Source organism: Scyliorhinus canicula, chromosome 10 (genome assembly GCF_902713615.1).
Source record: "Scyliorhinus canicula chromosome 10, sScyCan1.1, whole genome shotgun sequence".
NCBI classification, from domain to species: Eukaryota; Metazoa; Chordata; class Chondrichthyes; order Carcharhiniformes; family Scyliorhinidae; genus Scyliorhinus; species Scyliorhinus canicula.
The window spans coordinates 150,947,062-150,972,362 of record NC_052155.1 but is presented as its reverse complement, the minus strand read 5'-3'; the positions used below and the strand labels follow the sequence as shown (position 1 = coordinate 150,972,362).

Here is a 25,301-nt window from a genome sequence, read left to right as displayed (position 1 = left end):
CAAAGCCTCAGAGAGTTTCAAATCCCAATCCTCGTACTCACCTATTTAACACTTTCAAATACTGCATGAGTCTGTCACGGCTGACTCCTTAAATTCTGAAACCTTTGCCTATATGCTTCAGGAACCAATTCATGTACATCCAGTATAGCCTTTCTTCCCACGTCATAATCCTTAGACTGCCACTCTCTCAGGGAAGCATAAACATCTGGTGCCCTTCCATCAATTTACTCCTCAATGGGTAATGTCCAATTTTCTCTTGGCCACTCCGTTCAGATTATTATTTTTTCAAAAACCCCAAAACGGTTTCTACCTTCTTCACATTGAATTGTGGGAAGGCCGGTATAAATTTAAACATATCTTCACTGAATTCCATTCTCGGATTAAGCACCCTCTACTTTTTGGCAGTTCCCCACTAATTTCTAGTGCCTTAAACTGGACGTCATTCGCGAATTCCAAGTTCTGCATTTCTACCTCCATTTCTCTTTCTTTTTTCCTCTCCTTCTTTTTCACTTTCCTCTCTTATTTATTTTTCTCTCTGCCGCAGCTCCATTTCTTCTTCTCTCTGCCGCAGCTCCATTTCTTCTTCTCTCTGCCGCAGCTCCATTTCTTTTTCTCTCCGCCTCAGCTCCATTTCTTTTTCTCTCTGCCTCAGCTCCATTTCTTTTTCTCTCTGCCTCAGCTCCATTTCTTTTTCTCTCTGCCTCAGCTCCATTTCTTTTTCTCTCTGCCTCAGCGCTATTTATTTTTCTCTCTACCTCAGCGCTATTTATTTTTCTCTCTACCTCAGCGCTATTTATTTTTCTCTCTGCCGCAGCTCCATTTATTTTTCTCTCTACCTCAGCGCTATTTATTTTTCTCTCTACCTCAGCGCTATTTATTTTTCTCTCTACCTCAGCGCTATTTATTTTTCTCTCTACCTCAGCGCTATTTATTTTTCTCTCTACCTCAGCGCTATTTATTTTTCTCTCTACCTCAGCGCTATTTATTTTTCTCTCTACCTCAGCGCTATTTATTTTTCTCTCTACCTCAGCGCTATTTATTTTTCTCTCTACCTCAGCGCTATTTATTTTTCTCTCTACCTCAGCGCTATTTATTTTTCTCTCTACCTCAGCGCTATTTATTTTTCTCTCTGCCTCAGCGCTATTTATTTTTCTCTCTATCTCAGCGCTATTTATTTTTCTCTCTACCTCAGCGCTATTTATTTTTCTCTCTGCCGCAGCTCCATTTATTTTTCTCTCTGCCACAGCTCCATTTATTTTCTCTCTGCCGCAGCTCCATTTATTTTTCTCTCTGCCGCAGCTCCATTTATTTTTCTCTCTGCCACAGCTCCATTTATTTTTCTCTCTACCTCAGCTCCATTTCTTTTTCTCTCTGCCGCAGCTCCATTTCTTTTTGCTGCCTCTCCATTTTGTTTCATTAAGCTAATTCTACTGATTGTTGCCCTGTACCGGGCTGTGCTTCTTGCATTTCTTTCAACTTTAAATGTTGAGCATTCGCTTCCATTATCTCCACATTCCTAGATCTAGCTGGTACCTCTATTCCTAATTTATCTATCAATTCTTGTCTTTGTGAAGCTCTTTTAAATAAACCAGAGATAGGTCTTCCACCCCAAGAAAATTCTTAGCAGCTTCCAGAGCCATCCTGTTATATCACTACTTGGTGACTCTTTTAATTTATACTGTAACCCAGACTTTGACGTCTACTGTTCCAAAAATCCCAGACGAGCCCCCAATATATGTATGCCACCCCAGGCAAGTGTATCATCAATTCTAGCCCCAGGTGCTCTGGAGTCACAACACAAGTGAATTAACCAATAATTCATATAAAATTCCCAAAACCTTTGGCCCTGGACTCCAGGTAATTCCAGTCACCAGGTTTGTAAGTTGAAATACAATCACTGTTTATTTATAACTGGAAAAAAGATGAAATGTTCAGAATTACAGCTGGATAACAGACAAGCTAACTTACTACCCCCTTTAACTGTCCCACCATCTACCCAAAAACACAAGACAAACACAGAGGGGTGGAAAGGGGTAACACAATTGAGAATTAAGATAAAAATAAAACTCCTTGCTTCAGATGATCATGCTGGTTAATCAAAGCCTCTTATTTACAGCTGATGACGGTCTTCTTGGCAGAGTCATTAATTCAGTACGGACTTACAGGCAGCAGGCCTTCTGCAGAGTGACTTTAGGTCTTATCAAACCTCTTCAACGCGAAGATTCACATTCAGGCCTATTCTTTCCTGAGACACTCTGTCTCACATCAAACGTTGCCTTCAGTTCGCGATTCGATTTCAAACCTTTGCAATCTCGAGCAAATTGCAACCAGACTTACTGCAGAGAAAACTAGCCCCCAGTGACCTTATGAAAACCAGCCAGTTTAGCTGGCTTCTTTGGGATTTAGTTGAAATCATCCACCCAAACAGCAAAACTAAAAGTGAAACTTAAATGGAAACGTGTGGCTCTGTGAAATATTTCAGAATAAAATTAAAAACCAATCACCACCTGCTACTGGGCAGGTCACAGCCTTCTGGGTTTATTAATTGGCCACCAGTCACATCAATCAGACCAAGACCTCATTGGGGCCTGCCAATCTCCAATCACCAGTCTAAAACAGTACAGACTTCTGGAATCTGCTTGTTTGGATTAAAGGCTGTTTCTTGCAGGCTGCTTTACTTTAAAGTCCATTAAACATCCATGGATCAAAAATGTAATAGCAAAAATAAAAGAAAGGGGAAAAATGGGAATAAACAGGAGGGATTCTTATAAGACTAAAACTAGGATGTTCTGACATTTAATTTATCATCGTTAGTTCTCCCTTTTCTACTCTATCCACGTTCATGGAACTTCTGCTTTCCTGAGGCAGTGATGAATTTGTATTCACTTACTGATGTCTTGACTTTTTTTAAAAGCAAATTTTCTTGAGTAATAATTATAATCAAAGTACAAGCTTAATTTCTAGTTTCGTGCAGAGGACTAGGAACAGTGCATTCAGCCCCATGAGCCTAAATCACCATTCAATAAGATCATGGGTAATCCATACATCAAATCCATTACCTGTCATTGATCCACATGTCTTAATAGCTATATGTAATAAAAATTTGTTATTTGTCAACAGATTCAGCTGTAGAAATTAAAATCTATACTCATGATTGGAATCTGATTTGTTCACCTAGCATCAAGTGTCGAATGTGCAACAATCACATTCCTCTGCAGATGATTCATTAAGGCAGAATGCACTGCACGAATTCACCATTTTTCTGCAAAGGGAGGATGTAATAATAATGATCTTTATTATTGTCACAAGTAGGCTTACATTAACACTGCAATGAAGTTACTGCGAAAAGTCCCTAATCGCCTCATTCCGGCACCTGTTTGGATACACAGAGGGAGAATGCAGAATGTGCAATTCATCTATCAGCATGTCTTTCGGGACTTGTGGGAGGAAACCGGAGCACCTGGAGGAAACCCACGCAGACACAGGGAGAACATGCGGACCCCGCACAGACAGTGACCCAAGCGGGAATCGAACCTGGGATCCTGGCGCTGAGCAACAGTGCTAACCACTGTGCTACCATGCCGATGTGTGAGAAGGAAAGAACATTTCCAGGGACTTGGCTCTTAAAATTGAGGTTTGCAGCATATCAAGGATAATAGTAAGTTCTTTACTTGTACCATCCTGACCCTAGGATAGTTTCCCAGATGCAGAAAGCAGGTGGGCAAGCCTACCTAGCCATAAGCAGCAGATAGTCAATTAAACAGGGTAAATTGACCACAGGCCCAGTCAAACAGCTATGTCATTTAGGACACAGCAAGTTCAATAGCAGTGGCACCACTGAGGCACCTTGGTGATGAACATTGAAATTCCTCTCCCCGAAGGACATTTTGTGCTCTTACCACCCTCAGTGCTTCTTCTAATTGGTGTTCAATATGGAGAATTACTGATTTATCAGCTGAGGGGGATGGCAGATGGTAATCAGCATGAGGTTTCCTTGCCCAGGATGCCATGAGGGACTGAGTCATGGGACCTGAGTCAACAGAGTCTGGAGGGAAACTCCCTCCTGACTGTAGACAACTTGGTCGCCACCTCTGGTGGGTCTGTTCGGTGGGTCAGGATAGTGGTGGTGTCTGGGACATTGTCTGTAAGGTACGATTTGGTAAATAGTCTGTCAAACTGTTGCTCGACTAGTTTGTGGCACAGTTCTCCCAATTTTGGCACGAGTCCCCAGATGTTAATAAGGGAGACTTTGCAGGGTTGGGTGTGTGGTTGTTGCTTGCAGTGTCGAGGTTGATACTGGGTAGCCTGTCCAGTTTTGTTCCTTTTTGACTTTGTAGTGGTTTGGTACAACTGAATTAAAATGCTAGGCCACTTGAGACTGCATTTAAGTCCGCCACATTGCTGTGGGTCTGGATCCTTATGTAGGTCAGATTAAGTTAAGGATATTTGTAAACCAGAAGGGTTTTTATGGTTGACATTAACTTTTAATTCCAGATTTATTGATTTTAAATTCTACTAGCTGCCCTGATGGAATTTGAACTTTTTGTCCCCAGAGCATTTGCCTGAGCCTCTGGATTACTAGTTCAGTTACATTACCAGTACACCACTTCCTCCCCGCGTACTTTGTTTTTTCTTCCCAATTTTGCATCCTCGTTCCCATTCCTCTGCCAGGATTAAGCAAGTCTTAGTACTTTTTCAAAGAGCGCAGGAGCCACATACATCAGTTATTATTTTGTGTCAGAATTGGTTTAAGATATTTCATTGTGGCACAATTAACAAATAGATAAAGAAACAGATCCTTTATTTTGGGAGTGAAAAGGCTCAAAATAAGGAATCTTTTTTCAATTTGCTTTGTCAAGATCAGTCGGAGGTCAGAAATTGACAGTAAAAGAAAACATTGAAAACCAAGGGTGACATTCCCTTTGCTAGTGGTCAGGGTGAGAAAGTTCATTAAAATGAAAGGCAGAAAACACTAGAAAAACTAAAAAGTACTTTTTCAACAGAGCAATCAAAACATGTCCTAAGGTTACAGTTGCTAAATATATTGATTCTCTATGTATAAATAACTAACCTTCAAGTTTGGAGTCTGTGTCTGATCAACAGTGAATCTCATTAAAATACTGAACTGCAGGTCGTTAGGGAAAGACTCCCTGCAAATTAATTTTTAAAAGCACTGTTAGCTCATTGACATTTATCCAACTTAATTGTTAATCCATACTGAAACAATTTTCTTAAAATAATCTTGTGTTTTCTGGGGAGGTCCATTGAATTGATAGCTCCTGTGGCTGCACTGCAAGCATTTGGCTACAATAGTTCAATTGCATTATATTTTTCCAATGAAAGGTTGAATTTTAATATTCCTATGGAATTCCCAATCTTTTCATTGTGAAAATGTACCATTGTGCTACCAGTCAAGCAGCCGTAAACTGATAATTGTTGCACTGTAAGTGGCAGAGTACTGGGACCGAGCTACCATTTGAAATCATTACTAAAGATAATTGATAAGTTACATGTTGCTGAAAGTAGAGATTTATTTTTAAATTGAGGGGAAATTTTGCATGGCCAATCCATGTAACCTGCTCATCTTTGAGTTCTGGGGTGAAATCCACGCAGACACAGGGAGAATGTGCAAAATCCACACGGACAGTGACCCGCAGCCGGGATCGAACCTGGGTCTTGGGCGCCGTGAGGCAGCAGTGCTAACCACTGTGCTACCGTGCTGCCTTCAGGACAAACGTTAGAATGCCAAACTTCAAACGATCACAATTTACAATATGGGAAAAGTTGTGAAATTGGTTGGCATGTTGACTTAGATTGGCTTAGATGTTGCCATGGAGAAAGAAACAGGAAACTATAGGCTCCCTAATCTTCTGGGTAATTCAATAAAGATGTAAGCTTGAACATATTCCTTTCGTTTTCAGAATGTGGTCCCTGCATATGAATATGTGTCACTTCTAGCAAGTGTAAATGAGCCATGTTACAAGCTTCACTGATTGTCTTAAATTGGTTATTAGTGCAGCTATTAGCATACTCCAGATTGTCTAGCAAATGCTGCAGGTGGCAAAATCACATCTAACAACAAATGTTCTGTTTAGATTTTTGCAAGTGTGCAGTGGCTGAGTACAGTCTACATCCATGCACAGGCACCTATTCTCTGCAAACAAAAAGTTCTATGTGCAGAAGGAGGCCACCCAGCCTATCGAGCCTGCACCGACCCACTTAAGCCCTCACATCCACCCTATCCCCGTAACCCAACAACCCCCACCTCCAACCTTTTTGGTCACAAAGGGCAATTTAGCATGGCCAATCCACCTAACCTGCACGTCTTTGGACTGTGGGAGGAAACCGGAGCACCCGGAGGAAACCCACAGACACGGGAAGAACGTGCAAACTCCACACAGACAGTAACTGTAACATTGTGCCTTTCTTTTAATTGCTTAGAGGCATGGGAGCTTCGAGATCCCAATTGCTTTTTTCCATAGCAATGCCTTGTCCAATCTGACAATTTTACAATCTATCAGCATCTCTTTTCTCATGTGGTATAATCTGTTGTGAGCATTTGAAATTTGGCAAGATGCAAGATGAAAAGCTTCAGCAACATGTCTGTTTCCAGCAATATTCAAGTGACAAATTGATAACTCTTAACCATCAAAAATACAGGGGACTTTAGTTCAATACAAGACAAGATCAGGTATATTACTGATTGGAATGTTGAAATATTGGCAATAAGCACAGCTGATATGTTTCTTCTTATCCATTGTGATTTAATTCCAGCAAAGTGACATTTTGAATTGTCAAACAAGCTGCTCACATTTTCCAAGTGTGAGTATCAATTTTAAATGATTTCAAGCTAATTTTGAAACAGAAGCCCGAGTTGAGAGTGCTCGAGTCAAATTTATTTAGCACTGCTATAGATGTCAGAGACAAAGGTCAGAGTTTTGAGTTTGCAAATTAATCAACTTGTAATTTCCTCATTATTTATTTTAACTGACAGGAAAATTAGGGGAGTGCGCAAAAGAAGAAACTTCCACTCAAAGACTATTGACAACAGTCTAGGCTGAGTCCAAACACAGGCCCTAGAAATGAAAAGACAGTGCACTGTGTTTTGCATTTCCTAACCAGGAAACACCAGCTTCAAAATTTGGACCCGTCTAATTTTAAGTGCATCGGTACCTGTGCCTGAATGGGGCTGGTTAAGCACAGGGCTAAATAGCTGGCTATTAAAGCAGACCGAGGCAGGCCAGCAGCGCGGGTTCAATTCCCGTACCAGCCTCCCCGAACAGGTGCCGGAATGTGGTGACTAGGAGCTTTTCACAGGAACTTCCTTTGAAGCCTACTTGTCACAATAAGCGATTTTCATTTCATTTCATTATGACACCAAATCACACATACTATTGGTGCTCAGGCCTCATGCCCATTGAATTGTGCAGAGCTGTTGGTGAAACTTAACTTAAAATTAACCTGCGAGAAGATGGGCAGACTGGGTTGAGGGAATTGAGAGATTGGGTTTGAAGGTATCAGGCCTGCTGGCTCTGCATTCAGCGAAATCTATTTTTGGTATGGCTGTTTTTCTGAGTGTGAACAATGCTGACAATGTTGCCTGACTTGGCAAGCCATTCTTACAGTGGGGCTCTCAGACATCTATTTAGCTTTAGCTTTTACAGGCATGTTGATAATTTGGCCTTTATCAAAATGGCAGGACAATGACTTGTGAAATTCATTGACTTCCTACCAATCAGATTGGAGACTTTGGAAGCCATTTAGCATTCAAAAATGACGTTCCATATATCTGAATTTCTAAGCCAATGCTAGATATTCTATTCCAGCCAAAGAATTATTTAAATGTTATTAAAACACAACCAACAAATTGTCATCCTGTATAAATACTTCTATTCAATGGTGGTAAACTCCTAACGACACTACGACTTTTAAGCATTTTGAGAGGCCCATTAGATGGAGTGATCAGGTGATGTTTTCTATTCAATTGTATGCAAGGCCCCATCAGGGATTAGAAGGCAGCCAAGGTGACAGTAGATGTCACTGGATTGAGTTAGTACACACTAGAGTAGAAATGACAAGCGCAAACATACACACTAATCATAAGAATCGTGACCCGCACAAAGTAAGGAAGAGAATCAAAGTGTAAACTGGGAAAAATCTCACAGCAGTTCAAAAGTAAGGAATTCCAGGCAAATGGGGTATATCATTTTCCTCATTTGGTGTCACCACGGAATTTGGATTGTCACATCGGAAACTTCCTATACTACTTCTGAATACACTTGTATAATTCCCTATGGAGCTCCAATGGATGTACATTCCCTCCTAAAATAGAGCTTTCCACATTGATTCACCAATTCACAGCCAGGTGATTTTCCATCAATTCCAAAACCTTCTTTAAAAACTGAGCGGCTTGGCTCATCAAAATACAGTGTCTGAAAATCCAGGTAGTTCAAATCTAATAGATATCCTCCAATAACGATTGAACAACAAACTCTAAGGGGGCGATTCTCCCAAATGGAGCCCAAGTGTTTGCGCCATTGTGAACGCCGTCACGTTTCACGACTGCGCGAACCAGGCCCGAGTACGACGGATTCTGTCCCCCATAGGGGGTCAGCATGGCGCTGGAGCGGTTCACACTGCTCCAGCCTCCCTTCCCGGCGCCAAATGGGCACCGTGCCAACTCGCGCATGCACAGTTGGGCCACGCCAACCTGTGCATGTGTGGGGGACTTCTTCTGCGCCAACTCAACATGGCATTAGTGTTCAGGGGCCGGCCGTGCAGGAAAGTAGACTGGGTGGGGGGGGGCTGGCCTGCTGATCGGTGGGCCAGACCCCATTGGAGGCCCCCACCCCGGGGATGGAGCCCCCTCCCCCCACAGACCGCCCCCCCGACCGTTCGTGCAGAGTTCCTGCCGGCAGCGACCAGGGGTGAACGGCGCCGGCAGGACTCTGTCGTATCCGCGTGGCCATTGGCCCAGAGAATCTGTGGCCCCGCCGATTCCAGCGGTCTGCAGCCGGTGTTGTGCCGATTCTACGCACCTCGGAGAATCGCGCGCCGGCGTCGTGGCGCGGTTGCGGCGATTCTCCGGCCTGGCACGGGGCTCGGAGAATCGCTCCCTAAGAATCCAGATGGAAGTATGAAGCATGACCAGTCCTAAATCCATGAAAAACATTTCTTTAGGCTTCAGTGGAACATCACATAAATAATCTTGGATTGTCATTAAATGCTATCTTTCCCCACTACCAGTAATCGATTAAACAGTCTATAAATTCTAGATTTATGTCTTTCTGCCTTTTTAACAGCATTTGCTGCCTTTACTAAGCTCTTATATTTACACTAAAATAAACTAATGACCAAAGCCACAACTTTTTTGTTGTTTAATTTCCAATAACTCGAGTGTTTACCATTTGACCAAAATGTCCAATAAATATTTAATTCTTCCATTGCTTCATGTTAAATTCCTCGTCTTCTTACCCCAATCTGACCACCTAAATTGTAACATGAATGTACAGCTGCACAAAGTGTATAAAGGCATTTTTTTCCTACTTTAGAGTTGAATAGAAAATAAAGGCAAACTCCGAAAATACATATATTTACTATAAATAAGTCTATTTTTATTTAGAAATAAATTATATGTAGAGTAAAACTGTGACATTTGCCACATAATGCTGACCTTGCAACATCAAGTGATTTCTGTACCTTTGCCTGTACAGAACCAAGCAAATCAGCACCCATTTTCTTCAATAGTTGAGTCAATAAAACAAACAACCAGTCTTGAAGATCTTCTTTATGGACATGAATGAAGTCAACCAGTGTTTCCAAAAACATACTGAAAACCTGAAAATATGGACATATCAAGGATCATGATCTTGCAGCAAGTCTTATACTTTAGCAGTAATTTTAATGAATTTATCAATGCCAATTTTTGCAGGCAAGCAGAAAACGAGGCAAATTTGCATTTGTACTATATAATGTATAAAATTACTTTTTTGATTCTTAGCCTCAAATTTTCATGCAACTGCAATATTTAGAAAGCTTTATAATTTTACCTGATACTCAGAAAATGGTTTCCAAATGTAAGTTGGTTTAAATTGGAAATATTGCCCTTTATTTGTGCTATTAAATAACTACAATGTGAAATGGTTTGAGAGTTGCAGTCCTGACTTTAGCATGAAAGCCATGCAGATCTGACACTACTTCCAAAAGGTAGTTTCACATGCATGGGTTTTGTGTTTATTCATTATAAATACAGCACAGTGCAAAACCAAGTTTAAAAAATACCCAGTCAGCTTACTGCAATTGCAAAAAACTGGTTTTCTAGTTTTTGTCACTCTCTTATAAAGAGCATGGTCTCACAGACACAGGTTCTGACAGCTGTCTCTCCCAAGTAGCCACAATTTTTTCACAGCCCAGAGCCCACATATATTTCCAGCTGAGGTCATTGGATAATATCCAGGAGCAGTCCTTCCTACTCCTTAATATAAAAGGCAATTACTGTGAATGCTGGAATCTGAAACAAAAACAGTAAATGCTGGAAGATCTCAGCAGGTCCAACAGCAGCTATGGGGAGAGGACAGAGCTAACATTTTGAGTCTGGATGACTCTTCATTAGACCTAGAGAGATCCTCTCTAGCGCTGACTAAGCGTCATCCACGCTCAAAACATGAGCACTGTTCTCTCTCTGCAGATGCTGTCGGACTTGCTTCGATTTTCAAGCGTTTTCTGTTTTTGCTTTCCACTCCTTATCCTGGTAGTGCTGAAGTTAATCACATTCTATCAATCTTGTCCAGTTCATCCAACTCTGTATAGACCAGGGAGAGAACCTAGGATTTATATTGTCTGTTTATCTCACTGTCTAAGCCAGAGGATCTGGAAACTTGTTAAACTTGGTTTAGACAAATTAAAAACTTAGTACAATGTCTTGTTAGAATTATGAGAGAAGCAAAGCTCACAATTGCTGCAGAGTAACATAGAAAGTTAGTCACCTGGGAAGCATAAATCTTCCTTATGTTGGATTACATGCCCAACTATTGTCCACTTGGGTCTGTGGAGTGCACATCACACTATACATGCACTAAATTTTAACACCACCTCAACAGAAGATTTGACAGTGTGTTCTTGCATGGAAAAGCCTGAAAGTACAACCTTTTTCGTGGCTGTCAGTGAATTATTTTGCAAAACATTTATAACAAATCTGTTACACCGGTTGATTAGTTCGCACAATTGTCACTAAATACAAACAATTTCCCCCCAAATCTGCACAATCATGGTAGAGTTTTGTACTTAATCACTAATTTTACTATATAGGAATAAATATGAACTATGTGCTTATATTTAATGCACATTTTAATAGCAAGGTGTGATCACACTGCTGTCTGTATGGATTTATTTTGTAAATTTGAGAAGGCCCACAGTTGATCGAATAACTGCATGAATTTCTTAAATTATGATTACTACCAGAATAATAGCAGTAGCACAGAACCAATACAATATTGTGTCAGTGGTGATCCAAATACTTGGGTTGTGCTTAAAATAATTTTGATTATTCACCAACAGGGAGAGCATTTGCTAGAATTTTAAACATACTCAAAATATGAACACTGTGGAAAGAAATGTAAATCGAACAGAAAACAGAAGAATAGTGCAAGATATAAAGCAGTGCACGCCATAAACTATTAAAATGGACCATAAAGAAATCACAGTCATAATACCAATGCATGGTTTGTCTGAGAATGTATCAACCACTGCATTAAGTTCATAGCATAAAACGTCAGGATCTTCATGAGTTCCTTAAGGCCAAAAGAATCGCAAATACCTTTTCTTAATGGTCCTCAGATTTTCACCATCCTTTCTACGCAAACCACCACATTCCATATTGTTAAGATGGAATGTTTACTGAGAATAAAGGCGGGATTTTCTGGCCATTCACATTGGTGGGATATCACTGTCCCACTGACGGCACATCCCCGTCGTGAAACGGGGTGCATTCAAAAGGGAAATCCCGATGACAATGGCAGGACCAGAAGATCCCACTGCTGGCCACTGGCAAGCTGCCTCCCGCCACTACAGAACACACCGCGGCGGAGTCTCAAAATGCCACCTTAAGTGTTTGTCAATGATCCAACATTCAGTAACGCAGAACATTGCAAAGCCAATGTATGCTACTGTCATGGAATTCAATATCTCAATTGCATTTACTTACATAAGCTCAGTCGACTAAAAGGAAAGGTTCTGGCTAGAGTCCGAAGAAACTTGAACTTCAGCTCCATCAAATAGATCTGACAAAGTGCTAGTGCGACCACATTACATGCCCAACTATTATCTACCTGTTCTTTTGAGTTTTTCAATTTCACCTATTCTTTCACGAAATTGTTAGGTATTTACTATTTTGTTATGCTCCTGACGTAGCATAAGCTGCTTCCTTGATGTGCACACTGACAAAGAAAGGTTCAGACTTGGAGATAGCTTTAACACATTTATTAAACTGTTAACAAGTCTCCTACTTGGATTCGGCTCTCCCATTAGTCCTGCTATAGCTACTCAGACTGACGAACCAGTCTGCTACAATCCAGGTGGTGGGTGTGATGTGTTTTAAATCAACCCTGTGTACTCACTGAGTGTCTCCACTGGAAAGAGGAAGATCATGTGTGCTGTGTCCTTTTATATGGGTTGGTGTAATGCCCCCCTGTGGTAGTGTCACCCATGTGTGTCGTGAATGCCCATTGGTCGTGTCTTATCTTACTGACCTATTGGTTGAATGTCTGTGTGTCATGTCTCTGGTGCTCCCTCTAGTGTCTATCTAGTCTACGTGCAATTACATTAACCCCGTGTGTATTTACAGTGATGCATATCACCACATTTACAATGTGATAATAAATCATTTTTCAAAAATGAGTTAAACCATCTGTACAAGCAATGCACAGTGTCTTATAAAACTGAAATCATGTGTTGGTAGGAACTTGACAAAGTAGGAAGTACTGAGACGAGGCTACTGAAAGATTAGGATCGGAAATTAAGAATCGCAAGTCATAATGGACGGAATTCTCTGATCGTCGGCATTCTCTTTCTCTGGCAGCACACTTCTCCACACGGGTTTCCTGGTAGCTTGTGATGGCTTCAATGGGAAATCCCATTGCAAAATGCCGGCAGTATAGAATCCCGCTGGCAGCAAATAACACGCTGCCAAGAACATGTGGCCGGGAGACCAGAGAACCTCGCCCAATATATTTAGATGCTGTACTTATTAGGGATAACTTAATGGCATTAGAAAAAACAAGGTCACATTCATCAGCAAGAGAAAAGTAGAAACCAGATGGACTGAGATAAAAGATAATAAAGGATCCCACAAATAGATGTAGTCTCCAGGGTACCCAATAATGGAAGGGAGTGGAGGAATAAATACACAGATACATCAGGGAATTTAGTAAAAAAGAATAATCAAGGGGAATTTAAACTACCCTGATATTAGTTGAACAGAAGAGGAAGGTGAAGGGGATAAGAGAATGGATTCCTGGAATGCATAAAGTATTCCTTTCTCATCCACTATGCAGGAAACACAACAAGGTAAAATGCACTATCTAGTAATATGGAATGAACCAGAGCGGATAAGAAAAATAAAAGTTGGGGAACATTTAGGAATTAATGACCATAATATAATTTGCTCTAACATAGTAACAGAGAAGGACCTAGGTATGATGAAAACCAGGTTAATAGATTGGACAAAACTGATATTGAGAATCTGAGAATAGAAGTCAGTAAAATAAAATGGACAACAATACTGGCATCAACAATGTAGAACAACAACACAAAACAGTTAAAACATTGTTCAACAAGAGTACAGGATAAATATATTTTGCTAAGAACAAACTAAACACGAGAGATTCAATGGATGAATGAAGGTTTGGTAAAATCATACATTTGATACATAGACCGCAGAGGATGGCCTGTTTCAGTGCCATATATCCTACAAAATACTTTTCATCTCAGGAGGCTGCGTGCAAAGATTTTGAACTATAAATCTGAACACAACCTCCAAACTACATACTCACAATTCACAACTGAACAAGCAAGGACTTAATGGGAGAGATAAAAGTTTCAGAACAATTAAGACATTCCTACCAAGCAGATAGTTTATCTTCTTTCATTTCCATTAGCTTAGCCTATAATACTGAAAAACATTAAGGACATTAAGGAAATGTTTCTAACCAGGGTAAAATTCTTGCTGCAAGGTGTAGACAATGGTTGAAAGAAGTGAGTCAAGTAATAAGGTTCTGTTATCAAATAATCTTTTTCAGATTTGAACAAGGTGCAGGCAGTGGATTTGGTAGAAATATTCCTTCCTTGACGATGTTAACAGTTCAAAATGCTTTAAACATCCATTAGTTTCATCCTTATTTGGAATTAGGACATGTTCCAAAAGACACAAATTGTCAGGTCACAGAGATTCAGTCCATAAATGAAACTAGGGAATATTTATCAATATAAATTCCAGCTAAGAGTAATGTAAAGATACATAGGTGTCTATTGGTTATAACTTAGGGATAAAATTAGCTTTTCAGGCCATATAATCATCATGAGTATATACTCACCAAGGGGAGGATTTTTCAGAGGTGGGGTTTTCTGCACTGCCTTGTGAGGAGTTGACAGGGAATGCATCCCTGCTGATCACAGTAGCTCCACAGTCAATCAATGTTCCAAGGAGGGTTAACTGGCTTGAGGTGGCACGTCCATCCCTCACTCTGGTGGAGGTCCCACCTCAGAGAGCTGTCAGCCAATCTAATTGGCCAGCAGGTCCATAATCCCAGCAGTGGCCAGGATGGGACTACAAGCAGAACCCAGATTCTAAGTCGCCGAAGTCCAGGACAAGGCTAAAGGTTGGCGGGGGCGGTGTCATTGCAGGGTAAGGAAGAGAGACCCGTAGAGAGGGGAGGGCCTGAGGAGAGGCATCTTGATGGAGAGACTGGGGGAGGGTTATATCCATGGGGCTGCAGACCTTAGGGGTTATAGGGGAATATCCAATGTGGAAAAGGGACTTGAAAGAGGTTGTCCCCTTCTTGCCCGAGGCCCAAGATTGGTAATCTGGAGGGCTGCCCCAAACACCTCCCACCAGCCTCAGTTTGGCTGAGGGCTTAGGCCTCAGGTACCCTATGTAAAGTTGTGGGCAGGTCTGGGGTAGGTGGCAGAAGGTCACTCAGGTAAATCTACGGTCCCATGCTCCCTTCCCACCTGCAAGGGACCATAAAATTCTTCCCAAATAAATCTGCTCATTCAGCAAAGACAGGAATGCAGTTCTTCATATCAGGATCTCCAGATTTCAGTATAATGAAAGGTGAATTGAGCACAAATATATTCTTTCTTAAAACAAATAAAAAGACTTCTGGTGGCGGCTATGGAGTGAGTGATTTCACATTTGGTAGCTCCCGCTCGAAGTGGAATTTCTTAGATCTTTCCCATCTGATTTAGGGGGTGTTTGCTGGGGTGAAGTGTATGAGCACTGAGGAATTGAAGTACTCCATCGGTGGGGCTGGTTAATGGCTTACCAGATGAGGAGTGTAACAAGTAAGAGGCAGCAGCCTGGATGAGAGATCATTTGAAGTGCGTCACAGGAAAAGATGGCGGAGGTGCTGGGGCATCGTTGTCCGCCCAGTGGTCTACCGAGCAATATGTGGAATTTTTGAACGCAAAGTTTCAGCAGCAGAGGTGGGAGGCCTCAGAGGACCTGGCAAAGGTGGTGGAGCCGCTTAGGGCAGCTATCGAGAGAGTGGAGCAGAGGTTGGATGTGCAGGGCCTGGCACTCCAGAAGGTGGAGTCGTCGTTGGGAGAGCATGAGGACTGGCCGGCCTCACTGGAGGCGGAGATGGTGTTTGTGGCAGATAGCCATAAGAGGTTGAGGGAGAAGATGGAGGACCTCGAGAGCCTTTCCAGGAGGCAGAATTTCCAGATCGTGGGGCTGCCTGGTGGGGGAGGGGATTTTGACTGTCCTCTCAAGGTGGATTGGACACAAAGTGCGCTGAGGAGGAGGCTGAAGGCGGGGGAGCCGCCAATTGCGATAGCGGTGCTGCTGCATCGTTTTCTTTATAAAGAGAAGGTATTGAAGTGGGAAAAGCAAACAAAAAAAGTGAACCCAGAAGGAAACATGCTGAGGATCTATTGGGACCTGGGTGTGGAGTTGGCCAAGTGGCAGGCCAGTTATAATCCGATCAAGGTTGCCCTCTGCAAGGAAGGGGTGATGTTTGGAGATCCTGCTCATCTGTAGATCACACATCAGATTCAAGAGTTTTTTGATACGCCAGAGGAGGCGAGTGAATTTATGAGAAACCATGGACTGGGAGGTGTGTGAGGACACTCAACTTTGGAGATGCTAAAATGGGAAATGTGGGTTTACTTGATGGGCGAATTGTTGTATTTGATGAATACAGACGTGGAGTGGGTGAGTGTGTTTTTAAAAACAACTGGTTTTGGGGATTTTCAGGTGAAGGGCTATTGAAAATGAAAATCGCTTATTGTCACGAGTAGGCTTCAATGAAGTTACTGTGAAAAGCCCCTATTGTGGGGAAGGGGGCTAGACGGAGGTCTTCAGTGGGGACCACCATGCTATCTTGTTGGATAGTTAACGGGAGGGAAGTGAGAGGTCTACCTGTGGAGTGTGTAGGAGAGGGTTGGTTGGGTTTTCTTTGTCTTTGTTTATGGGTGGGGGGAGCGAGGGGGAATGCTGAAGTGGGTGGGGTTGATGTGCCGCAGTTGGTGATGAGGAGATAGTGGCAGACATCTGGGTGAGTGAGGCGTGGACCGGGAGAAGCTGGCTGAAGAAGGTTATGGCTGATCGTGAGGGGGTCAAAAGTTTTCGCTTTTTCGCACATCTGGGGCGGGATTTTCTCCGACGACCTGCTGGGTCGGAGAATCGCCGGGCGGGGGGGGGGCGGCGGGAGTCCCGCCCCGATGCCGGCTGCTGCATTTTCCGGAGCCGGGGTTTTGGCGGGGGGTGGGAATTGCGCCAACAGGGTTGGCGCCGCACCAACCGGCGCCGAAGGGCCTCCGCCGGCCGGCGCGAGTTGGCGCATGCACGGGAGCGCCAGCATGTGCTGGAGTCATCCCAGCGCATACGCAGGTGGGTTCTTCTCCATGCCGGCCATGGCGGAGATTGACAGCAGCCGGCGCGGAGGGCAAGAGTGCCCCCATGGCACAGGCCCACCCCCGCTGGTAGCGGCCTCCCCGGTGATTCTCTGACCCACGATGGGCTGAACGGCCGCCCGTTTTCGGCAGTCCCACCGCCGCAAATCAAACCAGGTTCGTACTGGCAGTACCTGGCTTTATGGGCGGCCTCCAGAGTTCTCGGGCGGTGGGGAGCATGGGGGATCTGGCCCCAGGGGGCGCCGCCACGGTGGCCTGGCCAGCGATCGGGGGTGGGCCTGTGCCATGGGGGCACTCTTGCCCTCCGCGCCGGCTGCTGTCAATCTCCGCCATGGCCGGCACGAAGAAGAACCCCCCTGCGTATGTGCTGAGATGACGCCAGCACACGCTGGCACTCCCATACATGCGCCAACTGAGGCCCTTCGGCGGCGGTTGGTGCGGCGCCAACCCCGCAGGTGCCGGCCTAGCCCCTGAAGGTGCTGAGGATTCCGCATCTTCCGGGCAGCCCGACGCCGGAGTGGTTCATGCCACTCCTCGGCGCCGGTATGGCTCGCCCCGCTGGGTATGGGAGAATCCCGCCCCTGAAGGAGTTTGAAGGCGGATGTCGTGTTTCTTCAGGAAACGCACCTGTTGGGATTTTTGGAATATATGCGGGGGGGGGGGGGGGGGGGGGGGGGGGGGGGTGGCTGGATCAGAGTATTTGCCAATTGTGGTCTCTGACCACGTGCTGCACTGGGTGGATTTGTGGGTGGTGCAGGGAGAGGCTCAGCAGCTGCAGTAGAGGTTGGATCTGTGGTTACTGTCAGATAACGGGGTCTGTGAGAGGGTGAAGGTGGCCATCTGAAATTACATGGAGCTGAAAATGACAGGGGAGGTTTTGCCTCCACGCTGTGGGAGGCGCTGAAAGCAGTGGTAAGGGGGATTCGTAAGGTAAGATTGGAGGGCACAGGAATACCGTGGAGCAGGCTGAGATTGGTGGAGGACATCTGAGGGTGGACTGGAGATGTTCGGTGGCGCCCGCCGAAGCGTTACCAAAGGAGAGACAGAGGCTCCAGATGAACTTTGAGCTGCTGTCCGCTGGAAAGGCAGTGGGACAACTGTGTAGAGCCAGAGAATTGGTTTATGAATATGGGGAGAAAGCAAGTAGGATACTTGCGCATCAGTTGAGGAAGCAGTTGGCGGCGAGAGAGATTGGAAGGGTGAGGGATGAGAAGGGCACTCTGGTTTCGGAGCCAGAGGGGGTAAATGGGTTGGACGTTGTAATTATGTATATATTTCAAATGCCTTCAATATAATGCTTTTCAAACAAACTAAAATAAATAAAAAGATGGGAGGCAATAGTATAATGGTAATGTCAGTGGATGAGTAATCCAGAGGCCCAGGCTAATGTTCTGGGGACATAGGTTCAAATCCCATCATGGTAGCTGGTGGAATTTAAATTAAATTAATAAATCTGGAACATAAAATCTGGTCAAATGCTGACCATGAAACCATTGCCGATAATCATTGAAACTCATCTGGTTCACCAATGTCTTTTTGGGAAGGAAAGGTGTTGTCCTTACCTGATCTGGCCTACATGTGATGCTGTGAGCCTGTCTTAAATGCCCTCGAAAATGTCCCAGCAATTACGAAGTGGTATCAAACTACTGCAAAGTCTAAAACGAAGAATTGAACCGAACGGACCATGAACACTGACCTATACACTGGGAAAAACAATGGCACACCCAACCCTGACGACCATCCTTATGAACCTCTGGGTGTTTGTTGCCTAAATTGGGAGCACTGTCCCAGACTAGTCAAGAAAAAGCCGTAGTCATATAGTCATACTCATGGAACCATACTCGGGACACCACCATCACCATTTCTGGGTATGGCCCGTCCAACCAATAGGATAGATCCAATAGAAGTGGTGGCTCAGTGAAGCCCATGAAGTCTCATGACATCAGGTCAAATATGGCTGCTACCGTCACCCCACCTTAGCAGATGAACCAGTACTCCTCCACGTTGAATACCACTTGAAGGAAGCAATGAGGCTGGTAAGGGCACAGAATGTATGCTGGGTGGGGGATCTCAATGTCATCACCAAGAGTGGCTTAGTAGCACCACCACTGACCGAGTTTGACACAGGTGCTACGCTGGATTTTCCGCAGCTGGTGAGGGAACCAGTAAGAGGGTAGGGGCTCAGCCTCAAGCCAAAGTCCCCTCCCCGTTTAAAGGATCCTTTCACCCACCTCCAGTCTTCTCTGTATCTGGACCCCTCCCCTCTCATCTCATACCTGCTCTAGACTTTCCATTGAGACGTGTCAGCACATCCATGGCTATCTCTGCTCATCTTACCCACTCCAACTTGTTTCCTTCTGAACTTGCTGCACACTGTTCTCTCAAGTCCAACCCTGACTTTGTTATCAACATGCTGACAAGAGTGGTGTTGTTGTTGCTGTTTGTTGACTTTACCTCAGAGGTTGAGCAACAGCTCTCAGCCATTTCCTGCTATCTCTCCCTGGACCATGTAACGGACCTCATCTCCTCTGGAGATCTTCCCTCCACAGGTTCCAACCACAACCATGGTTGGCCAATCGTATCAGACTGTTGCTGCCCTACTGAACACATTTCTTCCTATCTTGACTTCATTCTCAGTCCCTTCCCACTTACATTCACGATTCCTCTGATGTCCTATGTCACATCAACAATTTCCGGTTTCCCGGCACTAGCCGCCTCCTCTTCACTATGGATGTCCAATCCCTCAACGCCTCCAACCCACCAAGAGGGTCTTCATAGAATCATAAAATTTACAGTGCAGAAGGAGGCCATTTGACCCATCGAGTCTGCACTAGCTCTTGGAAAGAGCCACCCTACTTAAGCTCACACCTCCACCCTATCCCTGTCACCCAACCTAACCTTTTTGGACACCAAGGGCAATTTAGCTCCTCCAAGAAGCAGGATCAGGACCCTCTTGCCCTCACTTTTCACCCCACCATCTGCAGATCAGACCACACAAGTGCTTGGTAATGACCATCTCCACCAAGAGAGAATCTAATTGTCTCTCCTTGACATTCAATAGCATTACCACTGCTCAATCCCCCGTTATTAACATATTGGGGGGTTACCACCGACCAGAAACTGGACGGGACCAGCCATGTAAAAGCTGTGGTTACAAGAGCAGGTCAGAGGCTGGGAATTCTGCAGAGAGTAGCTCACTTCCTGACTCCTCAAAAATTATCTACCGTCCAAAGGCTCAAGTCAGGAGTGTGATGGAATCCTCTCCAAGTGCCTGTGTGAGTGTAGAGCTAGCAACACAGGCTTGACACCATTCAGGGCAAGCGGGCTGCTTGATTGGCACCCAATCCACCACATTAAACATTCACTCCCTTCACCAGAGATGCACAGTAGCAGCAGTGTGCTCATCCACAAGATGCATTGCAGCAACTCACTGAGGCTCCTTCGACGGCACCTTCCAAACCCCCGACCTCTACCAAGTAGAAGGATAAGAGCACCAGATTCATGAGAAAAATAACACCTACAAATTCCCCTCCAAGTCACACACGATCTTGACCTGGAACTAAATTGTTTTTCTTTTGTTGTCACAGGCTCAAAATGCTGGGATTGCTTTCCTAAAAATGTTGTGGGCGTACCGACACCATATGGACTTCAGTTTAAGAGGGCTGCACACCACCATCATATCAAGTGCAATTAGTGATGGGCAATAAATGAGCAGGCAAGGCACTGTTGAAGATGGAGGAAAAGGGGCCGGGACCATTGGGGATGGAGGATAAGGAGCCAGGCACCATTTGGGATGGAGGGCAAGGAGCCGGGCAAGGCCGGAGATGAAGGGTAAGGAGCCGGGCAAGGCCGGGGATGGAGGATAAGGAGTCGGGCATTGTCGGTGATGGAGGGTAAGGAGCCGGGCACTGTCGGGGATGAAGGGTAAGGAGCCGGGCACTGTCGGGGATGGATGGTAAGGAGCCGGGCACTGTCGGGGATGGATGGTAAGGAGCCGGGCACTGTCGGGGATGGAGGGTAAGGAGCCTGGCACTGTCGGGGATGGATAGTAAGGAGCCAGGCACTGTCGGGGATGGATGGTAAGGAGCCGGGCACTGTTGGTGATGGAGGGTAAGGAGCCGGGCACTGTCGGGGATGGAGGGTAAGGAGCCTGGCACTGTCGGGGATGGATGGTAAGGAGCCAGGCACTGTCGGGGATGGATGGTAAGGAGCCGGGCACTGTCGGGGATGGATGGTAAGGAGCCGGGCACTGTCGGGGATGGATGGTAAGGAGCCGGGCACTGTCGGGGATGGAGGGTAAGGAGCCGGGCACTGTCGGGGATGGATGGTAAGGAGCCGGGCACTGTCGGGGATGGAGAATAAGGAGCAGGGCACTGTCCGGTTCTGTGGGTGACAACTTCATTTAAAACAGCTGAAGCCAATGAACTGAAGAGAGATCTTAAGTGGCATTCCTTCAGATCATGACAAAATAAAAAGGGTTGACTGGACTGCAATTACACTTGCCACTTGGTCTCCCAAATCTGTTTATCCTTGCTTTCTGCTGCAGCATACTTTAATTAATAATGAGTTGAAGGGTTATGGAGAACAGGCAGGAAAGTGGAGGATGAGATGGGCTACACGGTGGCACAACGGTTAGCTCTGCTGCCTCACAGCACCAGTGACCCAGGTTTGATTCCAACCTCAGGTGTAGCCACCTAAGATGGACACTGGGCTAACAAAATGGAGAACTGCTAAGACTGTAGGGAGAAAACAGTTTTAGCCAGGACAAGCAGTCTGCAAAGACTAATTAGCATTCTGCACGTAACGAAACTAGTTTATGGCCAGGTGAAAGATCTCAACCAAAGGTGTAAATAGCAAAACGCTTTGCATAGTAATGAGGCGATCCAGATCTGGGCACACACAATAGCAACATTTGGGTTTGAATAGATACTTTGAGTGGACGCCCAGACGAAACGGCACCAGAAGTATCCATCACAAAAGACCCTAGAGACCGCCCCACCCATCGAGAAGAGACCCTCAGATTGGGGGATTTGTAAGATATCGATTGGGAAATGGCCCAATCGATACATGGCAGGTAAAGGCCCGCCCCGAAAAGGCACGGACATTGGGGGACCTATAAAGGTAGACCCCGCACATGGTTCTGTCTGTTGACTCCGGCTCAGGTCTGTTGTGCTCCGACTCCGTTGCTGTTTTTGTGCTCCGGCTTGGACTGCTGTTGACTCCGGCTCAGGTCTGTTGTGCTCCGGCTCCGTTGCTGTTTTTGTGCTCCGGCTTGGACTGCTGTTTTGACTCCGACTCCAGATCCTGTCTTCTATCACCAGCCGTTGAGCACCAGCCATCGTTCAGTAAGTGCCAAAACAACGCTCGCTACGTGAACCCGGCATTACTTATATATTATTCGACTATTAGTGAACAGAAGGTGCAGCCCAGAAAGGAACAAAGGCCTTGTCCCCTGACCTTGCTGGTTCCTACTTAGATAAGTATTTAGTCGTTTAATAGTAGAAATAGGTATTAGTCTTTAGCGTATGCATGCGTATTTATTATATTTGTATAATAAATATCAATCGTTTGAACTTACTAATCGGTGTATAGTTTTATTACTTTGAACCTGACCTTGAAATACTTGTGAGGTGTCTATATACGGCACCTGGCGACTCCGAGCTGAAAATACACACACACAGCTGTAGTAGTGTTAAGCACACGGCCTTTAAACGGAGGCGTGTTAATACACTCCAATAAACGCGTAATACACTCAAGTAAAACGTGCAACACAGGTGACTGTCAGTGTGGAGTTTGCCTTCCCTCCTGTATCTGCGTGGGTCCCTCCGGGTGCTCCAGTTCCCTCCCACAGTCCAAAGTTGTGCAGGTTAATTGGATTGGCTGTGCTAAATTGCCTCGCATTGTCCAAAGGTTAGGTGGGGTTATGGGGATGGGGCTTGGGTGGGGTGCTCTTTTGGAAGGTCGGTGCAGACTGGATGTGCCAAATGGCTTCTGTCTGCACTGTAGGGATTCTACTATTCTATGAGATCAACTATGATCGTACTGAATGGCAGAGTAGGCTGGAAGGGCTGAATTGCCTACTCCTGTTCCTAATTCTTATGTTCTAATGGAGCTGGCATTGGAAGGTCCAAAGGCTCCAGATTAAAAGAACAAGTGTGCAGCATACATTGCAGTCAGTGGCGAGTGCACCTTCTCTGCTGACTGAGAAATCTGGTAGTGTCTTTTCATTGATGACAACAGAACCATTAAGCAGTTCAATTTCCATATCTGCACTGCAACAATGAAGATAGGACTGTCACTTCTGTAGTGGCTGATGGGCGGAGCTCCATTTCACTTATCATTCCAACTGGGAATTGGTAGTTTTTCTACTGGAAGTCCCAATCTTTGCAACAGAAGAAATTGAGATGCAAGTGAACATTTTGTTCCTCAGGTCATACCTCAAGCCTCATGTTAAACTGTTTGAACTTGGGAGTGTCAGAATTGTGCTTTGTATGAACTCGGGAGTGTTAAGTGAGCTCAGCAACATATCCAGCATCAATAGGATAGTGCCAGTTTGGATTAAATTACACATTACAAACAGGCCATTGGATGAGTTCCAACTACAGCTTCCGCTTTCCTACATTGTCAATACGGCAGTACAGTGGTTAGCACTGCTGCCTTACAGTACCAGGGACCCAGGTTTAATACCGGCCTTGGGTGACTGTACAGAATTTGCACATTCCCTAGTGCCTGAGGGAGTTTCCTCCCACAGTTCAAAGACCCACAGGTTAGGTGAATTGGCCATGCTAAAATTGCCCATTAGCATCCAAGGATGTGCAGGTTGGATGAGGTTGCAGGGATAGGGCCCCGGGGGGGGGGGGGGGGGGGGGGGGGAGGGGGGGTGAGCCTAGATGGGGTGCTCTTTCAGAAGGTTGGTGTAGACTTGACCGGCCGAGTGGGGCCCTTCTGCAGTATAGGGATCCTATGAATACAGTTCTTCAATAAGCAAAACACTGTGGTCAGAAAACAAAGCCCTTAAAAATGGTGCCATTTATCCATTAGTTGAAATGTAATAAATATCTAAGAGTGAATAACTTATCTAAATTTCAACCTGAAATATTCAGGATTTACTCAACCCACAGAATTTATGTTCTAGATTCAACACAAATTGACAAATTATTTGGGTGTGCACCCTTGACTGAACAAATAATATACACAGCAAGGAGAGTTTGTTCAAACACTACCCAAGGAGAAGCATTTAAAATAGGGACATGCAAAAGCTGAGGTTGTTCCCTGTGAAGGACTACAAATTATAAACTAAAAGAATAATTAGAAGCTGATAAGCGATTGCATCGAAACTTGATAAGCCAAATAGACTAAAACAGGTAAATTGAGAACAACTATATTAAATAAAAAGGAAATGCAATTAGAGTTAAAAAAAACAAGGAAATTACAACTTTAGCCATATCAGCAGATCGTCTTCAAGCTAAAGGTGCGAGGAAATACAGAAAATTGGGAACATCTAAAGTCATGGAGAAAGAGTAGGAGGGTTGAATTAAAATGTGAATCAAAACGTCAAGTTAATCAGCTCCTCAATGGGGTCCTCAAAGTGAATACAGAACCTGAAGGAAAACCTAAAGCAAAAGAAAGAGAAGTTACATGCCTTAACTTCCAACCTAATTTATCCACAAGATAGTGGACATTGTTCAGTAAGAGCATCACCGATACAGGGTGCAGGAGAACCACAACCTTCTGAAGACAAGAAAGTTGCAGATGGTAATGAAACTTGTATGAGTTGTCATGACATGGCAGACACTGATGGAGGATTATCTAACATTCCCTGGATGTACCTGCAGTGAAAGTGTGAATGAATGTTTGGAAGTTTGCTGATGTAGAAATATTTAACAGAACTCCAACCTGCGTGTATGTAAACACACATGCACTACTTTTAAGATACGTTTGAGTATGCTTTTAGTTTTGAACTGAATGCTCCTTGGACTCGCAGAAAACCGTGGCAGCTTATGAGTTCATACACATTACTGGGAGCAATATTTTAAGTGTCTGAAAGTGTCAATCTGGTTGTTGAGGATGTCCAGCTCAATTTAAGAGTATGCACCCAGAATTGGGGAAAATTTTGTGATTTACATTTTAAGTTAGAGGCAAATGTATAACTGAAAAACAGATGCCTTTTT

General features: G+C 44.5%; 1 protein-coding gene across 36 annotated transcripts in view; it reads right to left on the bottom strand.

Annotated features, from left to right (window-relative positions):
* The window catches only part of clasp2 (cytoplasmic linker associated protein 2), a 582,371-nt gene that overhangs the window by 137,538 nt on the left and 419,532 nt on the right, over nucleotides 1–25,301 (bottom strand). For all 36 annotated transcript variants that reach the window (XM_038809903.1, XM_038809905.1, XM_038809907.1 and 33 more), the window contains 2 exons: nucleotides 9,674–9,837; nucleotides 5,072–5,150 (listed from right to left, as the gene is read on the bottom strand). In XM_038809903.1, the coding sequence (XP_038665831.1) occupies nucleotides 5,072–5,150; nucleotides 9,674–9,837 (243 nt within the window). The remainder of the gene's footprint in view (nucleotides 1–5,071; nucleotides 5,151–9,673; nucleotides 9,838–25,301) is intronic.